At 37.5% G+C, this 14,057-nt stretch overlaps 1 protein-coding gene across 1 annotated transcript in view; it reads right to left on the bottom strand.

The window, feature by feature from the left end:
- Window positions 1-14,057, bottom strand: part of ADAMTSL1 (ADAMTS like 1) — a 419,662-nt gene that overhangs the window by 8,146 nt on the left and 397,459 nt on the right. Inside the window, exons 26-27 of the mRNA XM_071581576.1 lie at window positions 2,318-2,518; window positions 513-693 (exon numbers count right to left, since the gene is read on the bottom strand). Coding sequence (XP_071437677.1) covers window positions 513-693; window positions 2,318-2,518 — 382 coding nt within the window. The remainder of the gene's footprint in view (window positions 1-512; window positions 694-2,317; window positions 2,519-14,057) is intronic.

Raw genomic sequence — 14,057 nt, 5'->3', positions numbered from 1 at the left:
TGCCTGTCGATGTTCAGGCAACACAGGAACTCAGAAAAAAACTGCAAAGGAGCTGTTAAACTTAGCCTATTGTCTGTTATATTGTTTAGGTAAAGTGCTATGAAGACCTATGTAGCATTAAAAAGAAAAATAAAAGATCCTACAGTTCTTGGGTGACAAAATTCCCACATGTACAGGGCTCAGAATAGGCCTGATATTTATATTCAACATGGGGTGAGGCTGGAATCACCTAAGAACTCAATCTGTTAACTTTATTAATAAAAAATAAGGAATAGCCTTTTCATTATTTTCTAATCTAATTACTGATGGAATGAACTCTCTTTCTACCAGGGAAGTTCAATGTTTTCCACAAATTTTGCTATAGATTCCCAACTGTCTAGGTTAAGGACTCAAGAATTCCCTTTTGACCATGACTTCTCCAAGCAGGCACCAGAGAGGCTGGTGATTCTGCAAAGAACTCTTCAAGCACATCTTACATGCATGTATGACATTTTCACACGAGACAGACGAACCGTGAGGGGCAGTCTCTCCTGTTGCATGGGACGGGCTGCAGAGGTGGCCTGGGCACCTCTCTGCAGTGGGACACGTTGACTTCGGCCCCGTCCCGTAAGCACCGCAGCTCAGGCAGCCGCACCCCTCTGTGGCCGCAGGAAGCCGAACAGGCTGCCAGTTTGTCCACTGACCACTGGTATTCTGCCAAGAAGTGTGGGAGAGACATGTTAACATGCAAAAACTGACAGCAGGAGTCAATTAGAAAAGAAAAGAGAGAGCTGAAGAAGTATTCTGGGATGAAATGTAGGAGCTACCTACGCCTACAAGGCACCTGATGTAAAACACTGACTTCTTTGGTGTAACAAACCCAGGTGTTTGGTGTTAGGAGCCTCAGTCATGGACAGTGAATAATGTGGTAGAGCAGTTAAGTGAAGCCAGATGCCAGGGATACAGGATGTTTGTGGTAGCTTCAGTTTTGGTCTGGTAGGCCTTAAATTTTTGTTAGGCCTTAGTTTTAGTAGGCCTCAGTTTAGTAAGCCCTGAAAGTGCTACATAGATTAGAAGGGACAGGTTATCACCTGACTTAAGAAACCAAAGAGATATTTCATATAATCTGATGTCACAACAGGTATAAAAGCGAGTGAGGGAGGTGCCTCTGCCCCTTTATTCTTCAGGATGTGGTAGTGAGTGGACCTGGAGTGTTGTCCTATGAGAACTAGGCCTCATTGCTGCTTACTGCTACTGTGCAGCTGGTTTTCGTTTGGGAAAGTAAACACTTTTGTTGCTTTCTCATCTCTTGCTGGGTGTTCCTCGAGAAGAGCCTTTAGGGTGTTTTAGTGGGTCTGGGTGGTGAAATCTGTGTTATTGGGTGGGCAATTTGGTGTAGAGTTATTGTTGTTTCTTCTTACCTTTGAGTATATAACATTTGGCTTTTAATTTTTCTCTCTTCTGTGTAAATATAAAAAGCTTGCCATTTTAAGTTTTAGTTCTAACTTTTTTTCCCCTCCCTTTCCTTTAGGGTTGCAGGGAGGTCTCTCTGACTCTGTAGTTGGCACTTGGCATTTGGCCAGCTCAGCCTGCAACAGTGTTCCACCCGTGTTTTTAAAGGTATGTGATTTAGTAAAGATGCCCTTAACTGCAGTTACCAGCAGCATCTGTGATTCTATGATCTTAGTGTGTTTCTCATCATGTATATCATACAGACCATCTATCCTGAAAATAAATGGGGCAGTTGCAACACACTCAAAATGTTATGATGAAACTGAAGGAAAAGTTAAATGTTTTGCTACTGCATCATTGCTAATTGGACCAACAAAAGCTGCACATTCTGTTCAAATACATCTACACCACTTTTTCCTGTGGCTTTATCACCTTCATCTTATTTCTAGGATAACTACAACAGTAACTGTTCCAGAATTTTTACAAATGAAGGGTTTTCAAGAAAAGACTGTGAAACACTGACTTTAGTGGATTAACAGAGGGACTTCTAGTTTTAGGATATTAAACTGTGACACCTCTGTCTTGAATTTCTAGACGAGAAAATTGTCGAGACTCAGCGTAAGGATAGCTCAAATCAGTAGGGTGGGTTTTATGCTCAGCAGGCCAGAAATATCTGGTGTCATTTTGGTAAAGTAAAATCTAAGACACTGTAAGGTATGTGGTAGTCCTGCAAATCAATATCTATGGCAATAAAGCATCCAAACATCTTTTTCCCGATATGCATGGCAATGGCTTCAGAGAGGAGAAGTTCAGGATGAGAAACGCAGTGCAGGGAAGTCCATGTCAAGAACTTCCCAGGGTAGCAGGGCTGAAACTGGAAAGTTACCTTCTATGGCCAGGGACATTTTTTGTGTGAGTGAGCCAGCCTCATTCTCAGCAAGGCAGCTGATTTCACCCTCAGTGAAATCACTGACATTGAATATCTGAAGAATCCGACCTGCTGCCAGGAGATGATGCCGCAGACTGAGAGGCTCACCAGAGTAAAGCCAGGTGATGTTTGGACTTGGATGACCATTGACAGCACAACCTAAAAAACAGGGGCATGAAAGAAACCTATTGAGTACCTATTTAGTACCAAACTTTCTACAAAATTACCTCTCTTGTAGGAACAGTACTTGCACAGTATATGTTACTTAAGGTTATCCTCATGTGAACAGAGAAGAATGAAAGGAAGAGCAGTGAAAAAATTTCACATTTCAGCATCTGTTCACTGTGTAATGCAGCTAGAGAGACATCATATTCACATCCTTGTCTTAGTGAATAATAAATACTAATCAAATTACTTAGAGATGACACTGAAGAAGTATCAGCTGATTTAATTACTTCCTAATCTTAGAACAGTCTTCCATTTTTAGTGTTTTAAATTTGTAGTGTTCCATTTTTTATTCTGTTCTTTTTGCACAGTTATAGTATGATTGTTCATGTTATATTTGTTTATATAGTATACTTCTTTCAAAAGGGATTTTGTGTACAATAGGGTCATTCAATCACATACATGCCACTATAAACAACACAGTATAAAGCTTCAGTATAACAAAATAACAATCAGTGTAGATGGCATTCACAGAAACTTAGGACCTTTCACATGCCAATGACACGTAGAGGATTGCAGGACCAGCCTAAGCCACAAGCAGTCCAAGCAATATGTGCTATCCCCCCCCCTCAGTGTTTCTGACTCCCTATCCTGGCAATTGGCGTGGATGGGTTGCACTGCAGAATTTGCCTAGTTCTTTATTTTTTTTCACCAGGGAATAGATAAGGCAACTTAGCTGCCTTTCCTAAGTTATGCCAGTCTCATAAATTTTCTGCAATTCATCATGAAACTGGCAAAACATGCAGCTGATATGAGAAACACAGAAACAGAGTCTTGTAGATACACTCCCTTCAGGTCAACAGGCAAAGAACACAGAATGAACCTAAACCTCATCAGCTGTGCTGATGACACATAGGCTTCACACAGTGCTTCACAACATCAGCATTTTTTTCAGTTGCTTGCTTGGGTTCTTGTTGTTGGAGAATTGCCCACTGCTTTGACAAAAAAAACAAAACAAAACAAAACAAAAACCCCAAAATACCCAACAAACAAACAAAACCAAAATAGCCAACAAACAAAAAACCCCCACAACATTCTAAAGGCTCAATTTCCAATCATCATCAGGACCAAATCATTGTGACTTGAGGAACACATTACTTTGCTTAGGAACACTTACTACCCTTCTTTTGACTTTGGTCACATCTAACACTAGGGGACTGGGCTACTGTAGTCTTTACTTGGGTGCCTTCTGCCATTAATCATACCTACAATTACACTATTCCTATGACTGAAGATATTGCCTTACCCATGAGAATTTCAGTTTTCTTGTTTATAAGGCAGAAGACCTCACACAATATGAAAAATGACAGTGGTGTCCTGTGACATGCACCAGCTATTTTAACTCTGAGAGGTAGATCCAGGCACTGTGGAGAAACCATCTGCCACTGGGGAGGATAAATATTGGTGCTGTCACTGGTGCAGTGGCTACATGAGTCTTTGCTGTCAAACCCTTCCTGCATACACAGAGGAAAAGGATGTGGGCTGGATAGAGCTGTCTTTGGGGCTTGTTCATTCTGTGAAACTGGTGTTGCAGAGAGCAAGGGTTCCCTGGCAGAAGACTGACACACAGGGCAAGCTCTGCAGTTGCAATTACAAAGTTGCACTGGAAAAGAACTGGTTAATGTAGACCAGCATTTAAAAGTAAGGAAAACAGGAAAGAAAAAAGCAGACTGAGAGAGTGCAAACTGCCCACAGTGGTCTCACCTCTTCCCTTATTTCACTTTTATTTATAGGGGTGAAGAGGCTTGTCATTTCTTTTAATTCCCTTGGCAAGATCTAATGTAATTTTATCCTTAGCAGTTATCTCTACCCAACAATCACTTCCTGGCCACAAAGGCACAGCATTCTTGCTGCTCAGTGTTTTTTCCTATATTTGTAAGCTCTCTGTTTATTCCTGCTATGTTTCATCTTTTTGTGTTTTCCCCACTCTTGTGCTGAAAAAAGTAACTCATGCAATTTCCAAGATATTAATTCTCAAGTAAGTGAGTGACATGAAAGATTTTAGCTTCACAAGTTTAAGCCGGCCTAAGTTAAAAACAATGAAAACCAGAAGAATATACAGGAAATGGAGAAATTTAACAATAAGTGGTTCTATGGTTTTGCCTACAGTATTCTAATATTTTAAAGTTACTTGTACTTTAAGATAATTGTAGTGATTTCCACAGGTCAGCATACAACCATGACAATTAACAAAAACACACTGTAAGGCTCAGTTTTACTGTTTGTATTTGCAAACAGTCATAGAGTGCAAAGGAAGAAAGCAGAAAGGTCAGCTTAATGTTACACATGGAGGAACTGAAATTGACTTCAACAAGTAAATAGTCCTAGTTTATGATGGTTTTCTTATGAAAAATTATTGCCAGGACTGACTCTTTTACTTGCCTTATGTAATATTTCTTCCTCCAAAATGCGTATTAAGAATATTAGCTAAAGGAACAGCCAGTAATCAATAATATGGGAGAAAACACCCAAAAGCTATTACCTAGACCTAGATACATTCTACCAGTATTTACTACTTAAGAATAAAACTTTACTAATACCTATTAATCACATTTCACAAGTGACATTTCCTATACATTTCCCATGTATATGGATGCATAACTTGTGAGATAATGTTTTATGCATAGGCAGTGAGAACTAGAGTACAATAAAACCCTATGTTTCATTAATGTCCCCTTTGCATCTTCCAGGAATAATTTTAATGCCATTTAATGCAGAAGACTAACACTTCCTATTTCCCCAATCTCTGTGGAACTGCTTTATCCTTTCAAAGTTCAACACCTGTCCCTATAATATCTGAGAAGGAAAAACTGGCTTTGTTCCCATACAGCACAGCTATTACAGAACTTTAGGTTATTGAAACCCTTGGGGAGATGAGCAGGGAACACATTTTTGAGACTTTTTTGAGCAGTGAATGTTCTGGCATGAAAAGGCATTTCCCCTTCAGTCCTTTTTAAGTAGAGAAAGAAAATATTGTCTTAGCCTTCCTTCCAAAGTCTACTGGGACTCTCAATTAATTCAAAGCCAGGATGAGTCACTGATGTGCAAAAACTGGAGATACAAACAAAAGTCTAATAAAAATGACATCTTCTAGTAGGGACAATGTTAATATTTCAAGGATAGCAAGGGAGTGTTTGGAAAGAGGAAACCAATGTTTCACAATAGTGCTAATAATTTCTTGAGAAGAAAGAATAAATGCACACTCCAGGCCAAATTCAGCTCCCCATTACATCTTTGCAACAGTTTTTGAATGACTGTAGCTGCAGAAAGACTCTGGCCCACCACACTCATACTAGCAGAACAAAATACAAAGGATGTATCAATTTTTCACATATGGATTTGAATGACAGAAAAAAAAAACCTTGCACAAAGGCCGTTGATTTTAGTTTTTGGTTTTTTTTAGCAGTCTGATCCCTTTGCAAAGCAATGGTAAAAGTGTCAAGCAATTTTTACAAGTATTAATTACATTTCATAATGCAAATAAAAAGCCCACAGCATTATCACTTAAAAATATACCTATTCTTAAAATAAAGATAATTTTCATGCTTTCATATTTGTCTAGTAAGTAGGTCTCTAATTTACTATTGACCTGATGATTAGCCCCTGGCAATATTTCTAGTCTTTATTAAAGATGGATTCTGAATGAAGACTTCAGGTCGAGATCGGGTAGTTTCTTTGAAATTTATTTAAACAAAACACTCCTACACTCTGACCTCAACAAACTATTTAGCTTTCAAACTGCAGCCCTGGAGGTGCTGTGACACGGGGAGTTAGCTCATCTGTCCCATTGCTCAGGCATAGTAAGGCCAGGGGACAAAGAGCACTGTTCTTCTTTCTTCTCTTGTCTTAATCTGAATTGATACTATCTTGGTGCTTGTAATACCCTGTTGTGGCTGAAATCATGCAATTGTGTTCACATTATGTAGGTGAAATCACTAGCACTGGAGAAATATTTCCCCAATTTCCTGTCATACCTGATTTTCTCCCAAACCCTAACCTTAATGAAGTTAAATTCAATCCCATCTTGTATCTAACATAAGGATGAAAATTTGACAGGATGTATTCAACTTCTAAAATGCATCAAACCAAATGTAGCTAATTAAGATCATATCTGAAAGTCACATGTGTATAAAAACTGTTTTGCAGAAGAGACTAAACAAAGAAACATGTCCTCCTAGTTTGTCTCAAAGGAAAAAAATTCAACATACTACAAAGTGTAAATTTAAAGACACTTGACTCAGGCTATTATGCAAATTAGCTCTCAGTACTTTCACACATTAAATGAAATAAAATCTAGAAAAGGTAACATGATCTGAAACCTCATCCAAAAGCAAATTAATGCTACTGTGAATATAATAATTACTTATAATTTTTTAGAGGAGGTCAAATATCATAAATTTATGCTATACAAGGAAAACCACGTATTTAGGAATTCTTGAAATAGGACAATTCAACTGATAACAGTAGCATTTTTGGAAAAAAGAAGGCATTTTAAATAACTATCTATGGTTCCAAAGATGCAGTGGAAACTTCCCACACTAAACATATGACATAATTTTCACAGTTCTCAAAACACCTTAACTGGTTACCCAATGCCACACATGCTGCTGTTTTTAGATATAATTTACACAGCATTGTAAATATATAGAAGAATTTTACAAAAATTGAGTCAGGCTTGTTCCCTGCATCACAGTGGTTGTAAAAAATGTTCCCAAATACACAGCCACAGGGTGGGCCCATTAAAAAGCAAGGGAATTTTCAAGCTCAAGTAGTAATATTGTTTTCTAGAAATTTATCTAACAACGGCACCCTATACAGCAACAATTGTGTATTAATAAGGACTGAGCTGAAACACAATCAGCAAAGGCAAATCATGAAACCAAAACCTATAGGAATGAATACAGCTCAAATAACCACCTAGGCAAACTCTGATAGTGTTATTCAGTGCTTGACGAAAGTGGAAAAGATTAACCTTAAGTATAAACTTTTTCCCCACCATTGCTACAGTGCCAGGTTAAATCTGCAAGTACATTTATGGAGAAAAGCAACCCTTGGGGCACATGGAGCAGGCACTGAATATCAGCACAGCACAAGGAGTTCAACAAAAGACAGAGCAAGAACTGGTACATAACACAATTATCAAGCTGCAAAGATCAGTGCTGCTGTAGAAGCTTTTCTGTATTTTTTTTTCAAGCCATATATACTTGCTACATCCTGAAATAGTATCTCAGGTAACTTCCAGCAGCACTAGGAAAATAATAAATGCAGAGTAGGGCAGGTGGAGGGAAGACAGGTATAGGAAAGCCAGTGTTGATTGTTTCAGAGAGGCTGTAAACTTTTGTCCTATTAACATAGGGCTGTAGCTGTTTAGGAGAGGATTGAAGACCATCAGAAAAGGAGAGGTTGTTTCAAGATTCATAATGGATAAGTCAACAGTTTAGAAATCCCACAGTGTTTGAAACTCCCCTAGAGCTTATACTAGAACAAAACTTAAACGATGAAAGAGTCTAAAAGTAGCTGCAGAATGACAGGTCTCCAGACTGGGACAGCTGTGGTAAGTTGGATACCCCTTTTTATCCACCAAAATTTTCCTCGGTGGAGCTCTGTGTCATTTATATCTATGTTAGAACAGAATCTAGATCAGTGGTTCTGGTAAAGCTTAGAGACACAAGTCCAAGGGCTTCAGCTCTTACAGCAAACTCACAATTCAAAAGATATTGCCTCAGAGGTCAGTGATACTATTTTATATGGACATAGTTTGGACCACTGCTGTAGATCAGTGGTTTTCAGATTAGATCACTCACATCACCAAGCAGCAGGCAGGAAAAAAATCCCAAGGCAGCAAATTGCCTAGAGGACATCGCTATTTTTATTTTGCTTTCAGAGCTTGGCAGTGGCTGGACTAGTATCTGATTGCCTGAAAAACAAACACTGTATCATTGCAGTTAAAATGTTTGACAAACCAGAGGTATCATCACTTACTTTTTAAATCACATGTACATAGTACACAGAACTTGCAAAAGAAAACACACACATTTCAATGCAATGCTACAGTGACAGTGTAGTCTAATGTAGTCTGCTGAGGAAGAAAGGTGCTGTATCACTCTATGACCTTTATACAATATTTAAGATGAAATCAATGTGAGAGTGTCTGATAGGGGAATTAATTGAAACGATACTGGTATACCCTTGATATTAATTTTAATTCTTATCTTTACAGAAATATCATGTACTCTCCTGGGAATTGTGAAAAATATTATGACAAGGCAGATTTTTCACCAAGACCAAAATGGGAGGGAATGAATAACACAATTAAAAGGACAGGTTAACTCATGAATGCACCTAGTACTTTATTCTCCTCACAGTGGAAGTAATGTTAATATCAAATAAAGTTGCTAAAAATATTCTTTAGTATTAGAACTACTTTTCAAGCAAAACGACATTATACAGAATAACTTCTCAGATTTTACCTGATTCTTATTGCACAGCTTCTGCCTCTGTCTTTTGCCTTAGGAGAGCACAAACACAAGTTTAACCATAATTACTCATGAGTTTCCTCTTTGATTACACTGTGCAGTTTGTAAATGGTTTGCATTTCTGCTTTCAATTTGAGTGCAACATTAATTCACAACCTTAGGAAAGTTTAAAGCAGGCTTATGGTAGAGATGGGAACAGCAAAAGACAGTAAAGGAAAACTTCTAATGTTTCAAGAAGAAATACTCTTGCTCTTTAGAATATTAGCAAACATTGTGAGAAATCTGTACAGATGAGATCAGACCTGGGTGATTTATTGCTTTTCATACTGATTTTGAACAAGTATCAGTCTTATGAGCCAGATGTCATGGCTCAAAAGCAAGATACTTATCAAGCTATTACAGCATTCTCTAGCTCTGCTAAAACAGTTTGATCCTGACATCAGTCTACATACTTTCCTCTCTTAAAGTAGTCAACTGCACATTTGACTCACTATAGTGCAATTGAGAACATTCAAAAAATTCTATGTTCATTTTTCTGTCAAGTGTCACATCAAGATAACCTTTAAACCTTCAACCAGGCGAACACCATCCACAAGGCTTTAAGTGTTACCCTCTGAAATAACAAAAAGACTTACTCCACCCTGAACTTTGGGCTTTGGCTGTAAATGTATAATTGCAGTCAAGGAGGTTACCACAATTATATTTTCCTATTCTGCTTTCTGGAGGATCTTCTGGGCATCTAAGTGATTCTACTAGAAAATGAGTGGGATATACTATTGCCAATAAAAGAAAAACAAGGGGGAAATACTGGCTTTGATAAGGGGTAATCCTTTATATCTTTTAAGTGAAAAGATTTTGTTACCATTTTGTCTTTAAAACAGCTGCATTGCAAACACTGATGCTTGCAGAACAAAAATTGTAGTAAAGCTCTTCATCTTCTGAAGTAGTAGTGAAATGGGCAGTTAGATTGCTCTAACTCTGTGGTCATTGGGGGAAATTTATAAAACTAGAAAGAAATCTGCTTTGTAGGGTTATGTTTGCCATGTTGACAGTAAAATCATATTCTGATTTGTGAAGTGACTAAATTTGTTATGGAAGTAATCAGGGAGAATACAATAAATATGGAGCAGCAGTATTTCCTTTTTTTTTTTTTAACAATTGATTGCACTTTTCTGGTCATAAAAATGTACACTTTGTCATCTAACTTCGCAGTAATGAGAGCAGTAATTTTCAGTATCCCCTACAAATAAGAACTGCCCCCTCCCCCCCCTCCCCAATTACACAAAATTGGATAGTCGTAGCAAATGTGGGGTAGATTGGAAAAGCAAAAACTCAGAGTCCTAGGCTAGGGATGACAGTAACTCCAGAAAATGCAGTCCAAGAGCTGAAAGGGATGGGAACCAGACTCCCAATAATTGCCTAGGCTTTCCCCCATAGGTTTACTCATATTTTCAGATTCTTCAAAACAACATTCTCCTTCAAGCTTCTTTGCTTCACGCTGACATTTTATAGGAACTACATTTCTATATACCTAGAAGTATAAATTTCTGAACTTTCTTCCAAGATTCCTGCAAGAATCCTCACTTAAATATAATTCATGCCTAGATGTCAGTCATTAAAGCTTCAACTTTCACTGTGCAATATAACTGTAACATATTCAGTATTCTTCAGTGCTAAAATAAGAAGACGTTTTTATATCATATTTGTGTCCTTTGCCAAGTCTGCTGAAGTCTCCAATAATATCACAATGTATTTGAGAAGTTGTAGTGAATCCTCACCAGTATTTGTAAGATTTACAGACTTTGTTATTGAAATATATTCAAATACAAGAAAGAATAAGCTTGAACTCAAATGAAAACAAGTATTCTTGATAGGTCCAAAGTCTTCTCTGCAGGAGTGTTAGAAGTCAGGGACACTGGATTCTACAACATTGGTTTTGCCAAAATTAACATTTACAAAGCTGAAGACCCATGGAAATGTGTCCAGGGAATTGTGTAAAACAGTGATACCTGAAAACAGTAGCAAGCTCAGAACGTTCCTTTAATTCCAAAAGATAACACCATGAGGTAATCAGAATTGACAGAAGTCAAACGGTCAAGAACATTGTTAAAATCTAAAAGTTATTATCTGGTGACAAACAAAAGAACTCCTCTGTGAGGAAAAGAGTAGGGTTTCTTGTAATACCTTCACTAGCAACATTTAGGAAAACTTTAAAATTGAAAAAGTCTCAAAGAGAAAAACCCTAATAAGATTAAGATCTAATGTGAAAAATTTCCAAAGAAATATGTCACTTCAGAAATTCTCTGTGGTTTATGTTATCTGTAATATAGTCTTTTTATGTGTCTGCCATGACTCAAGAAACAGAAGGTGCACAACAGTCTGTGGCTCATCACTGATGGTCAGTTTGTGCTACAATAAAACCCGGAAATAGTCCCAAGCTCCCCATGGGTGTTCTAGCTCCTGCTTTGAGGATAGCCCTGTCCTTCAGATGTGTGATCTGCATATAACACAGAAGTACCTGCTACATAACTTGTCCACGAATCTAAGGACTAAGGAAGGCTGCTGTTGTCTGCACATACTTTTAACATTTGTGAAGGAGCAGAGTAAGGATCAATTTGTATAAGCTGCTATCCACATCATGCTCTCTAACTGGATGAGGAGTTGAACCTACAAAGCTAACTGAAATCTCAACCCTTTAAAAGGAAAAGAAGCATGTAAGACAAGGACATTTCAGTAAACTTATGCAAATAAAGTATGTTACATTAGGTCATGATGGGGCGGTTGCTGACTCCTAGGCAGGGCATGGGTCTTTTAACATACTTTACTTCTATAACAAAGGCATACAAATGACTGCTGAATGACCCTTGACAATGAACACCTCCAAACCAGTTATTAGTGTTATGACCCTAACCTTTATCTTCTGCAAATTGCCTAAAATTTAAGTAGAAGAAATCCATAGGAGATGACTCCAGAGACCAAGTTAATAATTTCAAGTGGTTGAAATCATGGTGGAAGCATTTCATAATTTTGTGTATAGCATATATGGTAATCTGGAATTTCCATTCTCTCCTTTCAACTCAATTTGTCAATTGTTACATTTTACAAAGTGCTAATTTCCAAACAAGTGCTCATTTACAACTTGAGGCTTCTGTTGCTGTGCTAATATTTTCTCGTTTGTTTTCTTTTTTCCCAATCGTATGAAACTAGTGTTTAATGAAGTTTTGATACTCTTTAGCTCAATCTTATCAAACCATACATTAATTTATCCAGGTTTCTAACATAATTTTCCACCTTTGCTGTCTTCTAACTCCTTTAAAATATGTTTACCCAAAGCTTATTTATCACTCTTTTTCTTCACATTTCACTCTGTTCTTTAGCATATGTCCTGTTTTCCTTCTCTACTGAAAAAATCCACATATCCTTAGATTTCTAAATAGCATGTCCAATTCAAGGCCTTTTGAGGCCAAGAGATACTAGTGCCTGTCAGCAGTAGCACAGACAAGAGACCTTATACATAGTTAATTTATATACCTAAAGTTGTCTACATTCCAGAGAATGGAGAGCAAATGATGGAAGAATCAATGGACAGCTTTCTAATTGACAAAATAGCCCGTTCCATGCTGATTTTTCTTTATAAAAAATATCTCAGAATGTTTTCCTAGGTTTTAATAATAACCCATCTCAAATTCGGATCAGTAAAACTTCACTGACACTGAGGGAACTGCCTCAAGAATGAAACTGGTTTGCTATTTTGCTGTTACAATTCATGGAGTTTCTTTACCCCTGAAGTGGAACAGCAGGGCACAGGGCAACACAGCCAAATGAAACTGATCTGGAGATTGTTGTACATGGGCAGTGTAGAACACCCCTTTTGGTTCAATTACTGTTTTTAAACAATAAAAAATCCTCTACAACTACTAAAGACCTCTTTTGGAAATCTGAGAGGAAATGGATGAAACAGCAATATAACCCAGTCTTACATCATTGATTGCAATAAACCCATACTCAAAATGATTTATTCAGTGCTAATAAATACCTTCAGATATTTTCCCCACTGAGGACTATTTCAGTATATTTTTTGTGTGAGCAGAAATGTAATTCAGAGCTGCATGTTAAAAGCCATTGTAAATGTATGCAAATGTCAGCTCTTGGGAAAAGTAAACCATACAAAACTGAAAACATAAATAGAAAGTCTCCACTGTGAAACTAAAACCTTAAAATTGCTACTAAATGTAAGGAAGGAATGCTTTGAAAAGTGCAGAGACCTATAAACACTTAGAAGATCTACAGATCCCTTGCTAAAAGTTTCAGATCCTTATCTCTAAAAAGAGAAATAATTGTTCTGAAACTGTAGGCCTTGACAAGTTTTCACCATATGCAGTAACAAGGTCATTAGAGAAGCTGTTTGCCTATCTGAGACTGAAGGTTAATAGAGGCTCCAGATCAGAGTGAGAAATGAAATCATAAAACAAACATACCCTGAACTGTAGAAAAGGTGGGATTTTTTTTGCAAACAAATCATGCACACAAATATGAAAGGAATTTACAGCATATAAGAGAACTTGCAGTAGAAAGAAGATAAAGGACATGGAAGGCAGAAAAGGCTGAAAAAAAGAAAATAATTTCATTAGAAATTATTTCCTTGAGTGGCTGTGTGCAAACATTGGTTGTGTGATGTAACAAAGAGGAATAAAATGAACAGATTGAAACACAGAGCTTGCAAGATCAAAACATATCTGCAGAGATAGGCAAAACTCTTGAAAAGGCTCTGCAGAAGAATAATATACAGTATGAGTAGCAGACATATGGGAAGATAACTACCCAAATGCAAAAGTAAAATTAAAACAGAACCACCAAAGTTTCTTCTTTTATATCAGCTCACACACCAGTTTGCCATGTCTTTGCATTGAGTGAGATTGTGAGGGTCTCAGAGCAGGGACTGCTTCTTACACAGTAGTACAATGGAAACCTTATTTAGCATGCAGTTTTGGACTAAT

Source organism: Pithys albifrons, chromosome Z, assembly GCF_047495875.1.
Source record: "Pithys albifrons albifrons isolate INPA30051 chromosome Z, PitAlb_v1, whole genome shotgun sequence".
NCBI classification, from domain to species: Eukaryota; Metazoa; Chordata; class Aves; order Passeriformes; family Thamnophilidae; genus Pithys; species Pithys albifrons.
The sequence above is the reverse complement of the archived record's forward strand: the minus strand, read 5'-3'. Positions and strand labels throughout refer to the sequence as shown.